Source organism: Heliconius melpomene, chromosome 13 (assembly GCF_056956725.1).
Source record: "Heliconius melpomene rosina isolate 202511_hmr_F chromosome 13, ASM5695672v1, whole genome shotgun sequence".
Lineage (NCBI taxonomy): Eukaryota > Metazoa > Arthropoda > Insecta > Lepidoptera > Nymphalidae > Heliconius > Heliconius melpomene.
Window position 1 is genome coordinate 13,673,337 of NC_140401.1, and position 25,209 is coordinate 13,698,545.

General features: G+C 30.2%; 3 protein-coding genes across 4 annotated transcripts in view; 1 reads left to right on the forward strand and 2 right to left on the reverse strand.

Moving 5' to 3' along the window:
• LOC146533053 (glutaredoxin domain-containing cysteine-rich protein CG31559-like) overlaps window positions 1-7,781 on the reverse strand; it is a 67,181-nt gene extending 59,400 nt beyond the window's left edge. The window contains exon 1 of the mRNA XM_085196938.1: window positions 7,618-7,781. The gene's annotated coding sequence lies outside the window, so the exon portion shown is untranslated. The remainder of the gene's footprint in view (window positions 1-7,617) is intronic.
• Window positions 7,782-11,903: 4,122 nt separating this feature from the next.
• Gycbeta100B (guanylate cyclase soluble subunit beta-1-like) lies at window positions 11,904-24,620 on the reverse strand. Of its 2 annotated transcripts, XM_085196940.1 has the most exons (16): window positions 24,479-24,620; window positions 23,299-23,406; window positions 22,910-22,957; window positions 22,752-22,825; window positions 22,390-22,490; window positions 21,825-21,943; window positions 21,254-21,409; window positions 20,839-20,992; window positions 20,238-20,392; window positions 19,910-20,041; window positions 19,751-19,833; window positions 19,398-19,568; window positions 18,813-19,050; window positions 18,324-18,461; window positions 17,396-17,553; window positions 11,904-13,938 (listed from the first exon to the last, which is right to left on the reverse strand). In XM_085196940.1, exons 3-16 carry the CDS (start codon window positions 22,910-22,912, stop codon window positions 13,818-13,820), a joined length of 1,803 nt encoding a protein of 600 aa, XP_085053066.1. In that variant the 5' UTR covers window positions 22,913-22,957; window positions 23,299-23,406; window positions 24,479-24,620; the 3' UTR covers window positions 11,904-13,817. The 2 variants fall into 2 exon arrangements, with proteins under 2 accessions (XP_085053066.1, XP_085053065.1); XM_085196939.1 differs by lacking the exon at window positions 23,299-23,406 and having other exon boundaries at window positions 24,479-24,619.
• stops (SOCS domain-containing protein stops) lies at window positions 14,674-17,051 on the forward strand. The gene is made up of 3 exons (XM_085196941.1): window positions 14,674-15,017; window positions 15,949-16,182; window positions 16,366-17,051. Exons 1-3 carry the CDS (start codon window positions 14,888-14,890, stop codon window positions 17,025-17,027), a joined length of 1,026 nt encoding a protein of 341 aa, XP_085053067.1. The 5' UTR covers window positions 14,674-14,887; the 3' UTR covers window positions 17,028-17,051.
• Window positions 24,621-25,209: the final 589 nt, after the last annotated feature.

Genomic DNA, 25,209 nt, shown 5'->3' on the forward strand with positions numbered 1-25,209 from the left:
ACGTATAAAATATTACGGATATTACAAAGAACAATATCCTACAGACATTAAGAGTTATATACAGGAAAACTGAACGCCATAAAAAAACCTAATGGAGGCAGATGATACGCAAAAAATAGCTTTTTAAAATTGTATAAGTAATTTATCATGAGTTTCGAAGTGATACTAAAGTAAAGTGTATTTCGACAGGTGGTCATTAATGAAGAATAGGGTCCTGATACAGGTTGTATGGAAAATAAAAATTCCAAGCTATTTTAGCACAGACGGACGGTATCAGACTGTAATTTGGTGATAGTGAGTTCGATACCCATTAAGGGGGAAAAGGGGTGAGTCAGAGATTAGGTATACAGATTCTAATTTAAACACTTTTGTTTAATTTCATAGTTAAATTACTTATTTGATTGAAAGATTAAAAATTATATACTTTTAAAGAAATTTCACAAAATAAACTGGCAATCAGTCAATCTTTTGTGAAGCTTTCATTATTTGTTAGGATGAATGTGCTGAATTATGGCGATGAGTGGTACAGTATTACAGTTCCGTTTGGCCTTTTGTAGTTTTGGACCACGTAATCGAATGATTCATTTGTGAAGTTCAAATCGTTTAAAGCTTTTTCCTCTTAATCTCCGAGCGAGTATAACCAAATTATCGAAAATACTTTTTATTTACTTACGCAACTAAATTTCTAATAATAAAAATATGTTTCATGTAATCTTTTTTCTCATAAATCGGCTTAGGATTTGCTTACTTAGTATTAGTTAAAAATAAAATTAATTTTAAGATGATGCTATTCAAAGCCACAATTGTCGTTTGCAAACTTATCTTAAGTAATGAATCGCGATCTTTAAATAAATTGTCTTGACAAATGGACAATACTAATCCCATCACTTTTGTACTACGGAACCCTAAAAATACTCCGTCGAGTGAGAATTGAACCATGACCGTCACGTTCTCTACCCGACGCTGTATCGCTGAGCCTCAGAGGTATCTATCATATTAGATTTATATTTTTAATAGATTAAGATACGATCAAATATCAATACATTTCAATATTCAACGACGGGCATATCGTGGTTATTCAGTATTAAAACAAAAACTTCCGCGTTAAATATTCATTAGGTACAAAAAGCAATACAAAAACTTATTGTATGACACGTAAACAAACTTAAAATGACAAAGTAGCCACTTTCACTATTCCTCTACTAAGAGAATATCGATACTCGCTAACGAGTGTAGTATTGTGAAACTGGAAGGTACTATTTTACGTAAGTCGACGCCGTATTTGAGATCTTTTACTTCATTTTCTTAAGAAATAAGAAACTAAGATAAGTGGTAGTATACTTGATAACTTTGTATTTTAATATATTGCTATATGATGATGAGGACAGTCGTATCGTAGAGGCAAAAGCGTATATTTAATATTTTCATTTTCTCGCTCTAGTAACGAGACAAAACCCGGCGTTGAGTTTCGCGAAGCTATATAAAAAAAAAACCCTATATACAATAGAAAAAAAGCATACAGTGCAAGAAATAAAAGAAAACAATAGATATCTAATAGAAAATAAGCAAAATTATAAAGCAGTAGACCAATAGTAAAAGACAACACAGTACCGAACGAAAGACAATTTTTAGTTCGCCGATGCGTGACAATTCGGCTTATATTATGTACAATGTAAGAAATCTACAAATTGGCCGTATTACGGATTTGTTACGTTCAATATTGCTGGTGATTTAGTTCGTTGCTTTTTCGATGATTTGAACTGAATTATTGCTGTTATAAAGATGATTAATGGTAAATTAAGTGTCGTCTCGTTTATAAATTTCACTTTTGTGTTTCTAGTTTCTCAGCATATTGGATGTTGCAGGGTGAGCAAAGGGAATTTAGTGTAACGACACTCTGCTCCCTACTTTCCTTCTCGCTTTTACAGTCACACGCTTGTGCCTCTGTGCCACGTCTGGCGTTTTAAGAATCAAAAACTTTAAAATCAATAAATATATTAATTTACATGTCCTAATTATAACATTTTGATTATAATTAAGTTGGTGGTAATTAAGTATAAATAATAATTAGTTATTTTATATCTGTTTTAATCGAAGATTGACCTTTGAAAAACAAATAAATTATGAGGCATTACTAATAATATAAGCATCGACCTTTACCATTTTTAAATGTTATTCTTGAAAAACTCATGCATATATCTAGATTGTGAACATCAGTAAATCTTAAAACAAAAATTTTATTAAAATTTTCTATAATTTATCTGTCATAAAATAATTTTATCATCGATTCAAACGATTGTCATTTTCTCGTGGATATGGCAACATTATTTATTATTTATTAGTATTTTTATATAAAAAAACCACCACATCAATTTCTTAGTACAGCATGTCCATTATATTGCCAGTTTTTATTATCGGTCCCTTAATTTAAAATGTTTGAGGCGAAAGTCCAGGGTGGCTGGGGTCAACAGCCTGACAACCTGTTCAACAATACTGTATCCAGTCTTATAAAATTCAATAAATTACTTTGAATTAAGTTAAGATTCTTCAGAAGCCGGTTTGTTATATGTTTTTGATTTATCTCGTGGTGAGATGTAAAGTGCTTTAACTTAGGAGTTTTATGTTATGCAATGTTGAAAAACATAAAATAAGTTTATTTTTGCACAATATATAGAAAATCTAATTAAAAATCATTGTCCACTTTTTTGGAAATGTTATGTAACGAACATTTTTGGTTCGCAATCATATTAATACAAACTTTAAATATAAATTCTTCTCAGTGAATATTAATTGTCAATCTAAAACCATTTCATACAGTCCAATCCAAGGTAGTCCAGGATAGTGACTGAGCTTACTGCGTTGCGATGGAGTCAATATTTAACATGTATACAGAGCAACAACAACAGTTAATACTGTATATAAAACACCCAGGAAAGTGATGAACGGAGTATCCTAACACTAGATTCTCACCTTGCCATATGTGGGATACGGGGGGAATCTTTGAAAACAGGTAAAAAAGGGCATTTATTACGAAAAAAAGAAACTAGGAAGAGCAGGTAGGTAATTATAGGATCGGGCAAAGGGCGCAGTGTCCGTAACATGGGCATTTGGAAAATCACAATAGTAAAAAGGTGCGGTGGAAACAAAATTTCGACAATCCCACGCTTGATGGACCGAGACGAGTGAAATTTTTTGTGACATCACGAACCTACATATGATCGATTCGTATCTTTCAATTAATGTTTTTTATAATTTTAATAGAATAAAAGCTGAATATAAATTAGCTAGCTAATATTTAAATAACTCAGTGTGGTTTAGTTACGCCTATGCACGCTGTCTCAAATTTGTATTGTTTAACATTATATTTTGCTCCGTAACGTTTGTAATTAAGTAGGGTATCCCCTATATCTAGCTATATCTAGCTATTATATACCTACCATGTAGATTTCTTCTCAATAAATATTGAGCTCACGACCAAATCTCATAGATCAACAATAAGGCAGTTAACAAATGCAGTAACTAATTATATCTTTTTTTACCAAAATTTGCCTTAAAATACATTGCCTATGAAAAAATTATAAAAACAGTAGTAAAATTGTATATACTTGTTATTTCGTGGAATTATATTTAGAAGTCTATATAAACAACTGTTCAATTTTAATAGGCCAACAAGCCACAAGCCGAGTTCAAGTAAATCCAATTGTAATAAATTACTTGCAAATCCTCATACTTGGAAGGAACTTAAATCCTACAATAAATCCCAGTCAGAGCGGATTGTGGATTATTTTAAATTATTCTATTGTCGTACTAATGCAGGTTACACATAAAGTATTTCTGTAGTAAGTGACGTTTGAGACTAAAGCAAATTGTGCTATTTACTAGGGTTGCTACAGTTTTGATCATTTTTCTAATCAAATAATTTAAAATGCTTTTTTCCTTACGTTTTTTAGTTTTTCTTTATGTTATATTTCAAGAAAAAAAAGTCAGACTTTATAATAATTATTCATATTTGCTAAAAGTGCTTACACTCCATCATGAACTAACTGTCTTCAAATATTTTTTCAATACATTCGACTAAATATTTCTTTTACTTTCCAAAAAAATCTCAAACGCTAAATTTAAAGATATAAAAAGATTATTTTAACCTTGTAAATGGCATAACGGTATCATAAAAACCAATTTTATATATAATCCAATGGAAAAATCCATATAAATATTTAAATTTGCAAATCATTTACGTTCTGTCCTTGATCCCTGCTGAACAGGTTTCCAGGCGTCGCTTTTAGCTGTAAAAGCATAAATATGCCTCCCAAGATGCACGTGATAATTGAATACGGACCTGCTTATATTTATTGACGGCTTAACAAGTTATGATTAACTTGGACTTAAGAGTTAAATAGGAAATTTAATAGTTCTGTTTTGTAGAAAACGTTATTGTTAGAAATTATTAGTGTTATAATGGCAAAGATAATATGAAAACTCTCTCTTTTTATATGAGGTTGTGATCTTTAATCTAATATGAGCTTATTATTATTATTCGTTATTTTTATTAACTTCATGCTGTTTCCAGCAAGTAGCGAGGAAGGCGGAGAGAACAGTACACAATAATGTCAAGATAATTTATTTCGCACTTTTCCCTGAATTTTGTAAATATTGCGCATCAAGTGGCGGATCTTAACGCTGCTCTTTACTTAAGTTAATTTACTATACGTAACTAAACAACAAATGGGTAATCAAAATAATTTCTCCTTTAGAATATAATGTTTAAATACTTGAAGTCCTCTAGTAATGTTGATAAACCTATCTACACAAAGGTTGTTGACATGCAGAGCCTCGCTCGGCTATATTACTATGCGACGTCTTGATTGTAAGTAGTGCTCGCTATATTTAGAACATGCAATGGGTAAATTATGATGATTTTCATGTGTGAAGTATAATGAAATTAGTTGTATATCGCTTTGTGAGAATTTCTAAAATAAGATTGTTGTACTTATTTTTTATAAAATCAGTTGTTTAGGAGATAAAGTGGCTTATTTGAGAACGGACCCCTAATATCATTGCATTTATTTAAAATGGAGAACGGAGTGTCTTAATGCTAGGATTGAGTTTTTTGTGTTTAACCCGAAATAAAAACAGGCAGATGCATGATGATAAAAAGAGTTGTTGAATAATAATGGTACCCTAACATAAGGAACTTACCTATTTTAAACATAATTAACTTTTATGATTTAATACACACATAATATATTATACTGTTAAACTCATATTTTATAACAATAAAAAAAAATAAGATAATTGAATACCGCATCCACATTTTTTATCATCCTCACAAGTAAAAAATAAAAAGGGCGGTGACGCGTATCCTTCGACTTTTTCTTGTTACTTTTTAGTTCCCATCGAAACCTTACACGTTGTTGGGCGGAGCGAGACGGTTGTAAATGATTAACCTTTAAATGTTATCTTGGAAATTTTATAAAGCAGCTTAATGTATTGTTTATTTATTTATGCGTAATATGTATGGACCAATATATCCATATATATGAAACATTCGTTACTATTACCTTCGTAGGTTCCTTCTGGATTCTACCCCCTACGGGGCTATAACAGAAACTAAACTAATTGAAAAAAAAATCAATAAATTTAATATAATGTATTTTATAAATTTCTAAAGTGGACGGCAAGTAGCCATAATATAAGGTTGCATTAAGTTTTATACATTTTTGTTCATAAACCATATTAGAATAATGATTTCTATAATAACAATATATTATATACTTACTTATATAGAATTGTGTTAACATGTAAGTGTAGGCTGTAATTTTGTCTCACTTTGAACTAGGTATATAAACTTAATCTAGATTCTAAGCTTTTTCTAAGTAATATGCATATTGACAAGCGACCATTAAGAAGGCAATCATGATTATTATACAGTGTGTTCCATTTTTGTCATGTCAAGTAAAGGAGGTCTTGTTACGAGACCTGTTCAAGTAACGGTTTCGTTTCGTTTAAGATAAAATATTGAGATTGGATAGCGTTTTGATCAAAATAAACGTTAATATCTATGGACGATAAATAATATTACATTTATGGTAGCATCGTTGTAGAGAAAAGCTTTATGGTGGTGGATGGTGGTATTTAGATTAGTGTTATACAATTATGCTTAAACTTTTCAGTAAATTAGGGTAAATAAGTAAATTTATAAATGAGATATTATTAATTACAATTATACAGTGTATGAATGGTTGGACAAATATAATTTTGCGCTCTTTATTAATTATCCGATCTAAATTGCAAGTTATTGCATTAATATGCATGATAAGAAGAAAAAACTAAGATTAAAAATTAAAAAGAAATCCCTAAATATAATATAAGTTTTAACAACCCATATCCCACTTATATTATAGAAGACATCACTTTAAGTGCTTTTCCACCTTTTTTAAAGGCATCACGTATTAGATGGCGGAACAAAATGCGGCATTTAAATTCCAATTGGCTAAATAGTGAAATAGTAAAACAAAAATTTCACCAAACATAAATATACGTAAACCGCGAACTGAAAGCAACGTTCTACATTCATAAAACTAGACTGATAACATCTAAGATGGTTTTTTTTTATTTTTTCATAAGTATATTCAAATCGTCGTATAACACTTTCGACTGTGCTAAAATGACCTCATGCATGTCTCGCACGTTTTCTTGTTTTTAAATAGATTAGCTGTAGGTACATAAATAAAAAAAAACAAAGAAAAAAATAGATTTGTTTGTCTTTTTCTCAATAAATATTTGGTAATTGTTTTCTCCAACAATTTTTAATTGTTTTTTTTTTCATAAAAAATATAAGTTTTCCCATAAAAAAACAATAATTTTCAACAAACCATTAAATCTATTCGTAATATAAGTTATAACTACGACTGAACAGTAGAAAAATACTTTCTACATTCATAATTTTATTCTGAGAATTAAGATTTAAGAAACAATTTTGCATATAAATTTGCGTGCACAAAGTGAAAATATAATATAAAAGTAAATTTAACTTTCATAATAATTTTTTGCAAATTTTGCTAAAAAAATATATATACACAATATTTCTATATTAACAGTATTTCATACATAAATCATCTATAGTACAGTCTTAAATAATTATTTCCGATAATGAAATTGAATCTATAGCCAACAGAGCGTGTCTCGGAGACAGGTAGTGAAAATGATTGGAAGTGGGACAAATGCTTGGCAGTTTATGTTAAATGCTCGTGCTACAAACTTAAGCCTACATCTCTAGATATTTGCATTTGCATTAACTTATTGTTATAATGATAATGATAATTACAATAATGTTGATAACGACGATCTCTGGTGCTAATTGAATGATGTCTCATTATGTTCCTTGACGACCTTGACGTTTCAACTTTTGTAAGTTAAACAAGTTCGTGTTTTTTTTAAATAAAGTTTTCAAAAATAGGCATTCAATTGTCGATAAATTAATAAGTATGTATCTTTAACATGCTAAGTATATACTTATCTAATTATTAATATAAGTATAATTAATTCACAAGGAAGGTATTTAGAAAATAAAATTTACATAAAAATCTGCAATAAAAATATAATTCTTAGACTTACCAAAATTAATAAGACATCCGATCTAAAATACACACTTAAACAATGACACTTCACTAACGGGACACACTATATATGAGAAAAAACGTTAAAATTTAAACCGACCAATGGTGCGAGAGGCACTACGCGTGCGTCATCCACGAGTGACAGTGGCAGACTGACTTCAAAGTGATAAATTCATAAAATCCCCACACGATCTCACAATTCTACAATCAATAACCAACCTTGGTAAAACATGAGAAAAGTCAATTATATAAAACAGAATATAGCGTCTTAGACCATTTGAACAAGAAATAACTAAAAGTCGCCTTCACATGCGCACGAGTGGATTTTTTTGCGTGTTTTTTTCTTATTTAGTCTTGTGATCGGCAATTTTTAATTTTGAGCCGAAACGACCTATTGCTAAAGGTAAGTTTCGTTAACCTCAACTTAATTCAGGCGAACATAAGTTTATCTGATACCTGTACCTGTCATTCCAGTGCAATGTGGTACAGCAAAGGTGGATCAGTCTTTAATGGATTCTTTTAAAACATTTTGCAATATATAATTATAGATATTTAAATAATAATAAAATTAAAGCATTAGTTAATCAGTTCATGACGATATGTAACATTTATATACAAATATTACTTAATTTAGTAAACGATATAAGAAGCTTATTTGGTAACAAGAAAACTCAAAACAGTTGAATTCGACCTAAATTGTAACATAATTTGTTGATTTCAGTTCAGTTTGGTCATCAATTAAACGCTTATTGAGAAATTCGATATTAACTAAGTAATAAGTGTGTAACTGTGTTAAGAAATTTATAATATATATTTATGTTGTTTACACAACAAGTCGATAATGTGCTCGTATTATATCCAAAGGCATTATATTAATTATTCTATTAAGTGATATATCGCCTCATTTTCCAACTTCATTAGGTTTTTACTGTAATTATGTTAAGTTATAACAAAATTAATCTATATGTTTAACAGAATATTTACAAACATCGTGAGTTAGTTGATTCAATATTAAGTTAAAAGATATGGACAACACTTATCTATAAATCTTAAATATAATATTTTAGATCGACTACGAAACCTTACACTCTTGTATGTACCTACTCTTAAATAGCTTTTTAACTATTCTTTCATTATTCGTCTTCTCAACGTACCCAAACTATCTGAGCATGTTCTTCTTCTCTACTGTAACATTCTCGCAAGTACCTTTCATTCTATATTTTTTGTTTTATTTATTTTTTGTTCTTTATGAATTCTATTAGCTAAACTGACTCCACATATCCTACGACGAGATCTTAATTCTACAATACCCATCTTGCTTTCATTCTTCTTCTGCCATACCTCAAATCAAAGTTTAAATACATTTTGGTGATCTATAGATTATAAATATATAAATGTTTTTTTTTAAATTTTGCACCATATACTTATTTAAACACATATACAATAATTATTTTGATTCTAGTATTATGAATTTATTCATAATAATAAATTATTTTCTACAGAAGAGGTGTCTCGATCAGCATTAAAATATTACCTCAAATCGTAAACGGAATACTAAAAAGGAAATACCACGAGTATTAACGCATACCTATACCTAAAAGCCATAAAATGGTCAATGAAACAAAAAAGCTTACCTACACGCAAATAACAAGATAACCTCACTGCATGGATGAATTCAAATGCAATGATGTCATGACACCTAAATAATGAATACTTAGAAACTTAGATTATAACTACATTACTCTACTACTAAAGATATGGCTATAGTTGTTATAAATAAAACAGTAATGTATACCGAATATATTAAAAATATCTAGTTTTGGCATCAGGAGCAACAAACTTTGACCGTTGACTACGAGTCATTGTCGATGGAAAATCACAAACTGGTTGACCATTTTAAGTTCGTATAGATACTATGCCTAATATTTATTTAATATTTGCGAGTCATTTATGACTTTAAATAACTAAATTGTAGTCTATTAAATTTATTAAGGAAAGGCCAAATAAAATTTTACGCTTTTCTTTATGTAATATTTTGATATTATTGAATTTTAACCCGCTCCCTTCTTTCATACTGTTTCAAAGGGATTAGGATGCCATGAACGATGACAACCGTAAAAGTTTTTTTAACGTTAGTGATAATAACGTACCTATAGCTTAATTGGCTAAAACATTAAGAATATATCAAATATTAGTGAATTCTCATTCTTCAATGTTCTGAATTGAGCACTTTTTACACTTAGGAAATTGAAATACTTAGAAAACCTGTCAAATATTTAAACGCAGCGGGTGTTTGAATCTGCCCTTCTTGAAAACCATCCAAGACCAAATCCAGTTTATAGATTTTGTAAAATAAATACTGTATTAATTTAGTATGGAAAATTATAATTAAAATCATCTACCTAGGTGATTTTAATTATAATTTTCCATGGTCTTGGATGGTTTTCAAGAAGGGCAGATTCAAACACCCGCTGCGTTTAAATATTTGACAGGTTTTCTAAGTATTTCAATTTCCTAAGTGTAAAAAGTGCTAACTTTAAAAATGTAAAAAAATATTTAATAAAGTCAGTCTTCACGTAAATTCATAACTGATCACGCAAAATACCTGTGTAATTATGCCAAATTCTGTAGGCAATGCGAATTGAGTGGCGGACCTCAACGCCGCGCTTTTCCTCGTTACCAGAGCGAACAAATAAAAACATAACATAATAAAAATATTTCATTTCCTCGAGTGACAATCGAACCCACAACCTATCGCGTTCACAATAGCACGCTTGTGCCAATGCGCCACTACTGGCCTCGAAAACTTGGAATAGAAACGTCTAATAAATTTACCGTTTTATTTATATAAAATATAAGTTACCATATTTTTAATATGTAATATTAAAATAAATAATATAGTAACATCGATGTCAAACCATTTATGTTCGTAGTAAAAATGAGGTGACACACAATTAGTTAAACGACAACGTTTAACTGCACACGTATTCAGTTTTGAGGCGGACCGTTACAACATGCTCTTGGTGAGGCAGGAATTGATAAACTATTAATATTTGTTAATTATTTTAGTTAAAGTAATTATTGAAGAAAGAAACCGGTATTGTGGCACAGTAAGTCAGTGTATACAGGTAAATATAACAGAAGGCGTCGACCCTTTAAAACAAGCTGTACCCTACTCATAAAAAATCCTAGTATTTTCAAGATTAAAACTGATATACCTACTCTAGTAGGTAGGTATTAAAATCACATGACTGATTCCCTTTGAATATAAAACCATCACCTTTTAATCCCCAAATTGACACCAAATCTTTGAAAAACTTTCTGGATGTCGACTGGTATATACACTGTTCTTCTCCTGTAAGAGAAATGTTTCTTAAAATGACATTGATACTTTAGGAGTTTTTGCTCTCTTCTTCACAATTATCGACTTCTCATTACAAATATATTGCCAGTGTAGTTAGTATATTTGTAACGAGAAGTTTAAAACTTTAAGGAAAAGGATAACGTAAACACAAAATCTTACGATTTATGAATAGAAAGAATTATCGAAAAGAGATTTCCCTCATTCATAAATTATTTATCTTTTTCAACTTCCCAATGTATACCGCATATAAAAGGAAATCCAGAGAGAACTTAACGTTTCCCACTTCTACCAGCTTCAACACAAAAATAATTGATTCCCCGAGTGGAAATAGACCTTACAACCGTCGCGTTTAAGTCAGACGCTGTGCCGCTACGCCACGATGACCTCGATTATCTATGAAGAAAAATATAGAAAAATCAAAGAGAAAGGTATTTTCATATTAGCAATCTTGATTTTGGCGATATTCTCAAAACGTTTTGTATGTTGCCGGACAACCGGACGGTGGAGGTCGTCAGTCGACATTCCAAACCGCTTATTTTTAGGCATTTGTTGTAATATACAACCTTGCCTTTGCGTTTAAGTTTTACGTATTTAAATTTTGTTTAATATTATAATGGTTGTATTATTCATAGAAAATACATCGTTTTATTGAACACAAAAATGTATATATTATATTTTAAAGTACAACAAATTAATAAAAAAAAGGGTATAGAGGGTAAAAAGGGTATAGAGGTATAGAGTTCAACGCCGCACTTTACCTCGTTACCAGAGCGAGGATTCGAAAATATTATAATTATGTTATAGTTTACACATATTATTTATATGGGATTTGCGAAATGTTTACAATTTACAACTAAACATGTAACTGCGTATCGCCTAACTAGAGTATAGTATCGGAGAAAATAAAAACATAAACAATATTACATTGACTAAACATTTATTGAATGACTAGAAGAATATAATTTTATAATATCAGTGGAAATGCATAATAAAAATTATATCATTACCATAAAGCTTATCACTAACATGACTAGAATGTTAATACACGTACTTAAAGCTAAAACTAAAGCACTTTCTTTGGATTGCACTACATATATATTTTGTTTCAGGTACAACAACAAATAAATAAATATTAATAAGAACATATTTCTTTCCTTATTCCTTTCAGGTAATTTAAACGAATAATATAAATGCACTAAATTAAAAAGGTAAATTATATTACTTAAAAAGTTTCTTTAATAAATTATTATATTATTTGCTTACGAAAATTAAACTACATAATATAATTATACTTTACGTTAGTAGAGCGAAAATATTAAATATTTCAATTCCTCGCATGGGAATCGAACCCAAAACCTGTAATGTTCACAGTCGCACCTTTGCGCCCCTGTGCCACGACTGGCCTGAAATCAATATATTTTACCCAAGTCTAAATCGAATCTGCTATCGAAAACGCATCTTAAGCCAACTAACACTAATCAACATCCAAGAAAGGTAAACGAACAATCTACAAATACATACTGTAGGAACTATACTATAATAAAAAGGAGTTTCAAGTTAAATAACAATATTAAAAATAAATTCTTACATCTCTACCAAAAATTTCATATATATGTATATTTTATTATAATAGAATTTAATAAAATCGTAAAGTACAATACTAATCGCATCTTATTTACCTTATTAGAAAAATTACTTGCGTTTGTTAGGTAAGGAAAACCAGGAATTGCTTTTAAAACACTAGTTTTATTCACTAAAAAGGAAAATATGAACGACTTTAGAATAGTCTTATGTAATAAAAATGCAAATAAGTGTTGACCAATTGACTATGATATTGAAATTCATGGAATAGATAAATGTACTAGATATCGACGTTTCTTTATTTAGTTTTTTCAAGCCATTTACTTTTGTTATTTCTTTTTAATATATGAATAAGCTAATAAGTTAATTTGTTTTTATATTGTAATAATTTAAATAAATTTATTTTATTTGAAATTATTAAGGAAATATATGTAAAAAGTAAAAGAATATATTAACAAAACTTATACATACATTAATATGGACACGACTATAGCCCCTACTACTGAACTACAAATACATTAATTTAGAAAAAATTTTATTTGGACAATACATGGATTAAACGTGATAAAATATAGAATAAATAAATAACACTTTAATTATAATTACAAAATAATAAAAATCGATATATAATTATTATTTTTAAAATATCATTCCAACAACACACTCAGGAAGGAAATTACATAAATAATAAAATCTTAGGCCTGTGGTTAATAAACCGCGCTCAAATCTGAGATCGATCTTGAGATGCCGTTTTAATTCGTAAATTATATATCTATGAATGACAACGCTTAGCTACTGGATCAAGAACCGAATGCAGAAGACAGTACTAGAGACGCCACATATTGTGAGGATGTTTCTTTCTCTGAAACCGTAGTCATCAATGTCCTGGGCCCTTCTCTTGTTACACTTTTAAATGTATTTTTATATTCATTTATATTTAAAAAATGTAAATTTATTCCTATTTGATATATTGTGATCTTTTACAAATCCAACGTGAGAAAGCATTGTTTAGTGCTACAATTACTAATATAAATACAAGAATGAAAATATAGACAAATACCTTAACTAAGGTAGAGATTTTCTCATGAATACTTCTCTAATTCCATTATATCCATGAAATATATATTCTATACTGTTTTTCAGTTTTTCATATTTTCAAATCAAGACAATAATGCGCTAACGTTCAGAAAATGTAACTTGAAGGCCGCCCCATACATATATATATATATATATATATATATATATTTCTTTTTTTAAGCTGTCTTTCTGGTGAGGAACCAAGTCTGCATCGGCTCTGCTTTCCCCTTCATAGAGACATGGCCACGATAAGTGAGCTCAAATTGTTCATCGTAATTGTCCTTTCGCATGAGATAACTGAAAATATAATAAATTTTGTAAATAGATGCATATTTTTATATGAAATATAAGTTTTTAAGTCTAGTGTCGCAAAAGAAACTAGGAGTTTCTAGATCCACCTATCAGAATAGTAAGAAAGAGTTTCCAAGGGTACGTTAGCTGTACACAATGTAGTGCTCGTTCAGATAAGGGAACATAGAGCGGCGTTGAGCTCTGCTACTCAACACGCAATGATTCCAGAATTCAGGAGAAGGCGGAGAAAGTAAAAGAAAATATCTTAATGGGAATGGAGTGCCTTAACAGTAGGTTTCCAGGTTCCCTCTGCCTACCCTGCTATGTACGGGCTACAAAGTGAAACTAAAAATAAGATCTTCCTGTTATCATTGACTATAAACAAATATGTCTTACTTAGCTAAATTTTAATAAATAATTATATGTATGTATACATATATAACATATTTAAAAATTAAATATTCCTAATCTAATTGATAAAATGTTTTAATATATAAAATTACTTTTTGAAATTATTAATTATACAACATTTGTTGATGTATTTCTTGGGTATAATGTAATTTCCATTATCTCTTGAAACAATAACACTAGGTACACGAGTAAGTTACATAAAACTATGAAATATAAAAACCGACAAAACACTATTTCCTATATGGCTTCCTAAGTAACCAAAGTAACGAAGATTAGACGACACTTAGAAGGATTCCCGCATTATCAAGGGAAATATAGTGATTTACCTTCTATTCCTAGTTTGCCTGTTGACTTAAAAAGAACTATTGTACAAAGTTGTCATACTTTTTAAAACAATAAGTTTTCACTGACATATTTATATATTTTTGATTGAATAAATAAAATGACACATTTTTAATATCAATATATCAAGTAATAACCAAATTTTAAAGTTTTAACATATTTTTTTACAATTTTTCTTGGTGTTAATTTTTTTTTGTGAATCATGGATTCGTTTATGGAGTTTTATTTCGACGAAGTGTTTTGTAATATACAACGTGACGGTTTAAACGAAAGATTCAAACGGCGTGAACTCGTGGAATACTTTAATACAGTAATAGCTGGATGTGCGAAAGGTAAAACTAAAATTTAGAGAGGACTAATGAATTATTTCTATTTCCTTGCTCTTGTATTACATAGACATAGCGCAGCGTTAAGTTCCGTTACTCAACACGCAAAGTATCGATAATTAAGAGCGGTAAGAGGAGAATGGAATGTGTTAACGCTAGGTTCTCTCTGCCTACAAACCTGACAAACCCTCAAGCTATAAATTATAATTTAGAGAGTTTCCATTTGTGATATCACGGTTTAAAATTAATAATGAAAAATTAAAATAATGTATTTTAGTATAAATAAAATAAACTTAAATAAATATAATTGTTTTATACACGTACCTTTTTGAATTAAGTTTTAATAATATTATTTTATAGATAGTAAATATTAAATGTTACGAATTTAATTAACCAATAAATTTTACCTATAACCGTTTCGTAATAACACATATAATTGTAATTATACATACTATTAACTATGAACTATTGCGCAGCAATATAAAGTATAATTTTATATTTAATATATTATACAATATTCAATGATAAGTATAATATAATACTAAAAAAAACAAGCTAGCTTATCGTATAAAATAATATTTCTATACAAGTTGAGAAATTTTTAGAGATTTTATTACTATATAATTAAATAGATCAGGAATGCGTGAAATTGGAACAATTCACTATTTTACTATCGTTTAAGTGTAATTGAACGATAAAGATGCTAAAGATGCTGTGATTCTACATTTTTATTGTTAGTTATAATAATTATAGTGCATGTTATTTCTAATTTATTAACCGACTTCTATAAAAGGAGGAAGTTCTCAATTCGACTATTTTTTTTATTCAACACGTTGAATTTCGCATAGCAGGATAGGCAAGGAGAGAAGAAGTATTTAGGATACTTACCATTCTTCACTTTCCAAATAAATCAACTTTTATTTTTTTTTATTTTCAGGTCAAAACAGATCAGATAATGCAACGTGTAAATCATTCGTATCATCAGCTTTAAGATACCATAATCGATGTAAAAGCGACAATGGCGACGTATGCCTCATGGGGAAGTACCATAATTTACTATACATTGCTATGAAACTAGCGTTCGACTGGAGTCTACAGGACAATGGTATAGTTGCCGCGTTGTTAGATGAGCTGTACGCTTGCGAGGGTACTTTTGAAAGAATATTTTTGGGTCAGTATGAATTTTCATTCTAGCAATAGTAAACTAAGTTAATTACTTGTTGTCTAATAGTATCTAATATCTAAAAATTTTGTGTTTAGAACGTCGTTTTTTCTACATAATATTGATTTACGCTTCATTTAAAAAAAACACATTCTCTCATTTTCACAAAATTTATTATTTATTTTGTTACAGGAGCGATATTTGGCACTTCTGCCCCATACTTTCTGGCTGGATGGAAATCAGATTTTTCAAACAAAGAGGAAAACGTTCACGCATTAGTATTTTTCCTAGATCACGCTACTAACGCTAGCTTAGAATATAAGGACGATAAGAAATCATATAGATTTATCGATGTACCTTTAGAAAGCTGTGGAAAGGCTTCCCCCGTAAGAGTTGTCATACAAATGGGCACTTCCGAGATCTTAATGATATTATTAAGATTCGGTGCTAGAATCACAGCAGATCATGTATCTACTAATCCTATAGAATCTATTTTAGACAGACTAAAGGAATATAATAGAAAATATCCCTACGAATTATTAACTTGTCTCAAATTGACTTTGAGAGCTGTTCCTAGGATTGTATTTACTGTTGACAAGGGAGCGCTAAAGCATTTAGAACTGCCAGATGATTATAATTACCAAAGAAGGACTGTGCTAGAAAAGTATGCTGAGATTTTAAAAGATCATTTGGTTCCAGCTTCAAGGTGTGGTTTGAAACCGGTCGAATTAAAACACTTATGTAGATGTCAAATAAGACAAATGCTATGGGAAAACTTTGAGCTGCCATTCGGCATTCAGCAGTTACCGATACCACCTGCGCTTAAGAAATATTTAGATTTGTTGGATGATTAAAAAGTGCAAGGACTTTTATTAAAATATATGTGGTTTTATTGATTATTAATTTACTTATATATCTGTGTTTGTGTAAAAAATAATATCATGAATAAGTACAATCTAATACTATCCAATAATTAAAAAAAAATCTTTCCTAAGTTTTGAACATAATATTACCTGTAAAAATAGTGTTTGCACAAAGATTATTTTCACTTTCAAACTGTATCTTACATGAAGCGTGGATTCAATTTCCCTTTAAGGGAATGAAATATTTTCGAAACAAAACGCAGCGTTGAGTTCACTCTACCTACTCTGTAGGATGCGGGATATAGCGTGAAACTAGCAAACACAAAAATAATTCAGTGATAATTAAAAAAACCACTCACGTATAAGTATCCTCGCTAACATTAATAGTCCCCGGCACGCCGGTGGTCTCGCAGCGGCTCGTCAAGTTCACCGTGTTGCCGAACAGGCAGTAGCGGGGCATGCGGTGTCCTATCACACCAGTCACCACTTCACCAGAGTGTATGCCTATTGTTATACCCTGTCAATAGAATGAAATTAGGGATTCTCATTTTTATAGGTTACAACATAATTAATTGTGAATTAAATTAATATTCTGTGAATAATGAAGTTATGAAGATTTTTTGTAGATGACAATATCAATCATTATAAAATAAATAAATTGAACACTTTAAAGACGTCGACATGCTGAGGCACAGCATCAGACTGTAAACACATTAATTGTTGGTTCTGTTCTCACTTGGGGGGGGGGGGGAATAACTAATTTTCATTTCTTCAGGTAACAAGACAATATACAGGGTGGAATTGTCAGCGCCACTTTAAATGAAACCACAGTTTTAACTACTCTATAAAAGCCTAATATAATTCGGAAAAAAAATAATTCTCAAAAATGATAAAGTTTTTTTTTGAAACAAAATAAATAATAAAATTATCGTTTTAAAATAAAACGCCATTTGTAAAGTATAACATAGGCACGCACACACTTACCTGTCAAAGCGGCAACGTCGCATACGTATGTGTGCGTGACACGAAATACAGGTATGGATAAAAATCGTGAAATGAAAAAAAAATCCTACGTCCAAACCGTTGAGGTACCTTGATTATTTTTTTTAATTCTGGGTTTGAAATATTTTACCCTATATGCAGTTTCAGTAAAAGAAGCGCTGCCTCTTCCACCCTGTATACCTATATATATTACTTATTTAAAAGAAATAATCATAAACTAAAAATATAAATAAAAATAAGGTATAAAAATGTAAATAAAGATATAAAATAATCGTTATAACGTACCACAGGCTCATCATCCACAGTAACAGTTCTAGATAGATCCATCATTTCCAGAGCGAGGAGAGAAATGTGCTTAGCATGAGCCACTTTGTACTCCGGTAGACCCGATACCGCCATGTATTTATCTCCTACTGTTTCTACCTATAATAAGCAAAATATAATTTGGACAGAAGTCTCGCTGGTTTTGCCTAGACAGTTTCTCCAAGATGTCAAAGTCTCCAATATGTAAAAACACAATTTGGACTTAGCGTGCACTATCAGTGCGTAATTACTTGATAGCGCATCAGTTAACACTACAGTGTTTAAGCTTGGGGGCAAGAACTATTTTCATTTACTCATTTTAGTAAAAGGACAAAGCCCGGCGTTGAGTTTTGCCACTTAACTAGCTAATCTGGAAAATTGAGATATAGGAATAGGAGTGTCCTAAATACAAGTTCCCTCGACCTACCCTGCTATACGTGGGATACATGGTGAAAATAAACAGAAACTAACCTTATAAACATCAGGATTTCTCTTAGGATCGGTTAGTACATCAAATGCTGTGTATAAATCGTTTAGCATTTTGACAATTTTCATAGCACCCTTGTGGTCTATATTCCTAGCGCAGTAGTTGGCGAAGCCCACTATGCCACTGAATAGGAGGGTCACAGGATCATATCTGCGTGCGGGTACAGGGCGACGATGACGTAGTTCAGTTGCAACTGATATTGGTAGCACCGAGTATAATAGTCTGAAAAATAATTTGGAATATTTGTAATTGTGTGTAAATCAACAATGTATGCAATGATGTCAAGATATGATTGAATATTTTACATTTAATTTTTAAATTGTATTTTATTTTATTTTAGTCATATAAATATGTTTAGTTCTAAAACTTTCAAATAGGGGGGGGGGGGGGGCATGTCTACACCCTCCATATTAGAAACTTTTAGAACTATTTCTGTATAAAGTAAAATAGATTAGAAAAATGAACATTACAAGGGTGTTACTGCAATCGCGATAATGGTTTTCAAATTAAGTCTAGTATTCATTCATTTTAAGGGTACATTTAAGACTAAGCCTTAATATATATAATACCTATCAGTTTTCTGTTTCTCAGCCTCCAATTCGCGGAAAGTTTGCTGTAGTTTATCCGTAAGTACCTCTAGGTTCTGTGTCAGTTTGTAATCGGCTTCGAATTGTTCCGACATTAGAACTAGGTCCCTTGTCGCGTCGTGAAGTGGTATATCAGAAATGCATAAACCACGACTGCAACAATAATTAAAAAATATAAAAAAGCTGAAACAAGTACTTTTTGTTTTCACTGTACATTATTTAATTACACTTTTTTAGGCCCCGAATTCAAAATATTATATATAGTATTTATTGTACCTACAGAGACAGGTTACTGTAAATCGCTAAAGATGTTAAATTAACGAATTTTTCCTTACCGCGTCAAATCATCCAAATTAGTAACACTAGGATAACACTGAAAAACCACAACATCTGTATCCGGAATGTACAGCATTTGACCCTGGAATGAAATAAGGAACAAAATGAATCAAAGTTAAATAAATTTTAAATAACCATAAAATAATATTTATTTCTACCTTCAAACGTAACGAAGCAATATCTTCATGAGCATCAGTGACAATCATTTCTTCGGGTTTAGTCTTTAAGACATACACAGTATTTATATGTGCCAGAACATTTGCAAATGTCATCTCTAGATGTGGTCTTACCTGAAAAGAAAATAAGTAAGGAAGTATTTAAAGGTCTAAAATATATTTTTTACTTATCGCCGTATCCTGCACTTAGCAGACCTAAGCAAAGGGTGCCAAAGGATAAGACACTTTCTGCACAATTAGAGCAAGAGCAAGTTAGTGCCCCTGCACCATGACAGCCTCTTCTCAGTATATAAATAACAAAAATACATACCGTATCCAAAACATCAGTGATCTTGCATCCAGGACGAGACACTCTGGGCAAAAGTCTCGCTACGGTCCGTCCCGCCTGTACTATGTTGAGGTCGCGGTCGAACATTAGATGGAACGGGAACACACGGCAAAATGTCGCTGGAGATACTTTTGGCTCTAAAATATATCTAAACATTATTAATTAGTAATATAATAATATAATAAATAAGTAACATAATAATATAATATTTGAGGCGGTCGTTGCCTGGTAGCACAAAGGTGTAAAGTTATTAGGTAGTAAATGCGACGGTTGTAGGGTTGATTACAAGTCAATAAATAAAGAAAAGCCTCGAAAATTTTACGAAAAGTGGGAAATGGAAGTATTTTAATGGAAACAGAGGGCCTTAACACTATTTTCCCAGCTCATCTCTGCCTAGCCGGCCATAGTCGAGCAAACAGCCTAAAGATTATTAGTGATATAAACACAATGCAGTAATGGTATCTAGTAAATATAAATAGGAATCAAATCCATAACCTTCACGAATACAGTTGATATGAAAAATTACCATTATACACATTTTGATTTATGATAAATTCTCATACAAAAGAAAACAACACGTTACCAAGTGACAAAGTTTCAATTTCAGCTATTTCCGGTACAGATACACGTCCAGGGTTGGACGTTTCAGTTATAAGGAACTGGACGTGGTCACATTCCTCTTTGGTCTTCAGGACTTCCACCTTTACTTCAGTTTTATGTAACTTGCTTGTTACTGTCTGGGAAATATCATAAAAGTGAAAACACATAATATTATTAATAAGTTAAAGGTACATGTTAGTACATGTTAGTAGTCATATGAACAGAAATTGACAATATAAGTTGAAATGTAGCTATTTAAATTAAATTTTCATGACTTATTAAGAATCACATTGATATTCCAAATCTATAAGGCGTAGAACGTGGTATTGGATTCTTTTTAAAACCTTTTCAGAGTAGTCTAAAAGTGAAAAACAAAAGATAATATTTTATTCTATTACCTTTACAATCCCAATAACAATATGCTCCAAGCCAGGTCTATCAGAGTAGTAATGTAGGACCAGCGCGCCATCCTCAGGGCGCTCTGTGCAGCGGAAAGATGGGGCTCTCATGCCTGGGTATAGGGTACCTAGATGATCGTGAAGACCGTCTAGGTTCTGAAATATAGTTACTTCGTTGTGTTAGACTGAATAAAGGAAAAGGAACATATATTGCCCAATTTGTTACTACCAAAAATCTAATCCCCAAAAAGATTTTAATAATTTCAAGCTTTTATATGATAGAAATTCAAGTGAAAAAATGCAGTCAGTAAAAGTTCTACCTAAAAAAATATTTTATTGGTTTGGAGATTGAATATATGACGTAAAGAAAAGAAATTCAACTGAAATCTTTTAATATTATTTTGCAATCTCAATAACAATATTTTTCAGGCTGGATTAGTCAGACAAATAAGACCAGACGCTCCAGACTCAGGGCGCTCTGTACATCGGAAGGTAGCTTAGGAGCTAGCTTTTTTGGGTGTAGAAAAAAAGAGTTATTTAGAGTAGTCATAGTATGTAGTAATTGACATACCTGAAGAAAGTCACGGGGTGTTGCTCCTAGAACTTGTAAAATCTTATCATATCCTGAATCTTGACAAAATTCAAAAAAAGTCATCCCAAATAATTCCAATATGGCATCAGCGGGCTTTTCTATAGAAAAAAGAAAATTATATGGTTAATCATATTCAAGCCGACTTTTGTTTATCTTTGTAATACTCATTGTATGTTTCGCTCGGTCACCTTTAGTGCCATAGAAATGTATGTTATTTTTTCTTTCACATAAAGGAGATAAGTTCACAGCATTTATAGCTAAACTCGAAACCATTTAAGCGCACTTGTACAGCGTCTGGCTGTAAACGCGGTAGTTGTGGGTTATATCCCGGCTTATGAAATATTTAACATATACATTTCCATACACGCAATGTAGCGAAAATTTAGGGGAGAGTGAGGAATAGAGTGTTCCTTAGGTTCACTAGGTTCCTTCTGTCCGCACCGCTATATGCGGGATACCACATAAAGCTTTTTTATCTTGTACAGTATTTTTTTCTAAATTATTCAAATTAGATATGTTTTGGATTTAAAATAATAATACGTACCCAAGATTTCAACAGCAGCTGTTATTAAATTATACGTTATATCATCTTCATATATCTGTCTAACCAAAAACGATCCCTCCATAGCCACTTCAGCCTTTTTTCTATTAAAAAAATAAAATGATGTTAATATAATTTTTAAAAATTAAAAAGTTATAATAAATTATAAGTGCCTTAGATTGAGAGGCGCTGGACTACATGTGCGACTACAAGCGCGACCAACGTGACGATCGTGGGTTCGATTCTCTCTCGAATGAATTAAATATTTACTATTTTCATTTCTTCGCTTTAAAAAGGAAAGTCTCGAATATTCTGTTACAAATTATTTAAAAACTACTTAGTATATTTAAATATTATACACTCACTTTATTTTCTCCCATGTTTCTTCACCATAGGTTTTAGTAACCAATAGCTCTAGAGCATAATTTACAAACCCGTACTGTAATAAAGTATTAATATAAAATTATACTAATCTAAATAGAAAATAATAAATGAAAATCATAATTAAATGGAAAAATATTACCATATTGACTTAGATGATTTGATTTAGCAATCGTACCCGTATTTATTTCTGAAACAATAGTTATAATTTTATTTTAATTGGATTTCCTTTCTTTATATTACGAAATGGATCGTTCATACAGTGATTCGCTTCGCTTCGCATTTTCGCTCCGTTCGCTCAACAATGAAAAGCAATTCTAATTACACATACGAGCTACACAACTTGCACTAAAATGATATTCTATACTAATAAAAAACATGATATATCAACAAATAAGATAAAATAACTAATAAAGGGAAAAACGAAGTGGTTTATCAAATTATGAATTATAGTAAATAGATGGAAAATATTTAATATACCCATATACGACCCAATATTTACAATATACCGAAATCTCGTTATTAACTTACAAGGATGTTTATTTTCCATGGCTGATGGTACAAAACTCATTTAGTCGCCAAGGACTTTGAAGTGAGAGTAATATTGCATTTTCATCTCAGAGTCACTCTCTCGAAAGACTGAACAAATGGATTCATCTGTTATTACGTATAAAACATTCCGAATGCTTATTACTTTTTATATTAGCTTTCAGGCTTTTCTTATTTTAAGCTTTGCCTTATTATGGCTTTTTCTGTGGTAAATGTAAGCCTACTGGATTTATTACCGTTCTCGAATCGAAATATTTTTTAAAGTTAAATTATATTACAAGAAAGTTTTCCTATCACTATCATGTCGTAGCTACTTATCTACTAGTTATAAATAGTTTTTGGAAATTATAAATTATTTCACGCTCTAGTCGCTCTTAGTCTAAATTTAAATATGAGTTTTTGTTTTAACGTCTCGTTCGACAGTCGAAGTACTTAAATTGATGTTTTTGAAATTTATTCTAAGAAATGTTTATAACATTTCTTAGTATAAATTTCAAAAACAATTTTTTTTTCAAAAAGTAGTTTCATAATTAATTACACTAAATAGTCGTATTCTTCTTGTAGGTACTTATACATGGAATATTATAAATAGTTATTTATAAGAAACACAAACCCAATAGAATTTTGATACATACAGACACAGACATACATACTATATTGATAAACCCTACATTGCATAGCGCAGTCGAAAATAAATTGAAACATAAAATAGAGCCATCTGTTGATTTATACCAAAAGTACATCTTCAATTGTGAGTTGAAGTTTACATTACACTTCGTTCAGTCGTCTACTGTCAACACTATTCCTCGTTAGATGGCGCTACTGTACGACATATAAAACCTTATTGCGCTAATTTCATAATAATAAACCATATACGGAAAATAAAGTGTAAAATTTAATAAAGAACACACACACAACATTATAAAATATTAAGAAAATTAAAAATAAAGTAATTACCTTATTTTTAAATTTAATTACTCTAAGATAAATTATATCTTTTTCATTTGTTTGAGAATAATTTAACCATAAAATAATTTCATTTAAGTTATTTTTATTTATTAACTGCTATAATAAAAAATATAGCGCTAAAAACAAAATTTTACAAACAAAAACATGAAGAAACTTTTCAAAACAGTTTAAATTAGAAATTACAATGTCTTACCTCTTTCAATCTCAATAAATGATATGTTCTTTTTGACCTCTTTTATTAATTTTCTATAATTAACACTGAAGCCGTATAAATTTTACGGCATACGTATTTGTTTTTATGCCGAGGTCTGCTACATTACTTTACTTAGCAAAAGTTGGAGCGAAACTGACGTTTTACGGTTTTACGGCTGAGAAATCACAGATTATAAAATTATATTGTAATTTTCATAATGATAGTTTGATATAATAAATAATAATATAATAAGATAAAATAGAATAGTATACCAATTCATATATTTATATTATAAAATATTGTTGAATATATGTATGAAATTTGTATATAATAGTTCAGTAGCGACATCTAGTGACATTTTATTTAACTAACCTTATATCGCTCAAATTCAAATTTGTAATTTATTATAGTCTTTTTGCATACAATATGTTAAATATTAAATATTCGTTAACTTTTTTATTATTTTATTTTTGAAGTGCAATTGCAAAATTATTGAACCAAACGAGATACATATATTTTTTTATAATTATAAGATAATACGTACCTTATGATTACTTGGAATAAAAAAATCTCTTCTTTTAAATATTTATATTTTATTGTGAATCACTTTAAAAAAATTAAAATTGGTCTCTTGAAAAAATAAATAGTGTTTTTTTTTCATTGTTTTCGACTATCCTTGGAAATGTTAAGGTAAAATGTAGTGCCTACAATCAAATGTAATCAAAAAGTCG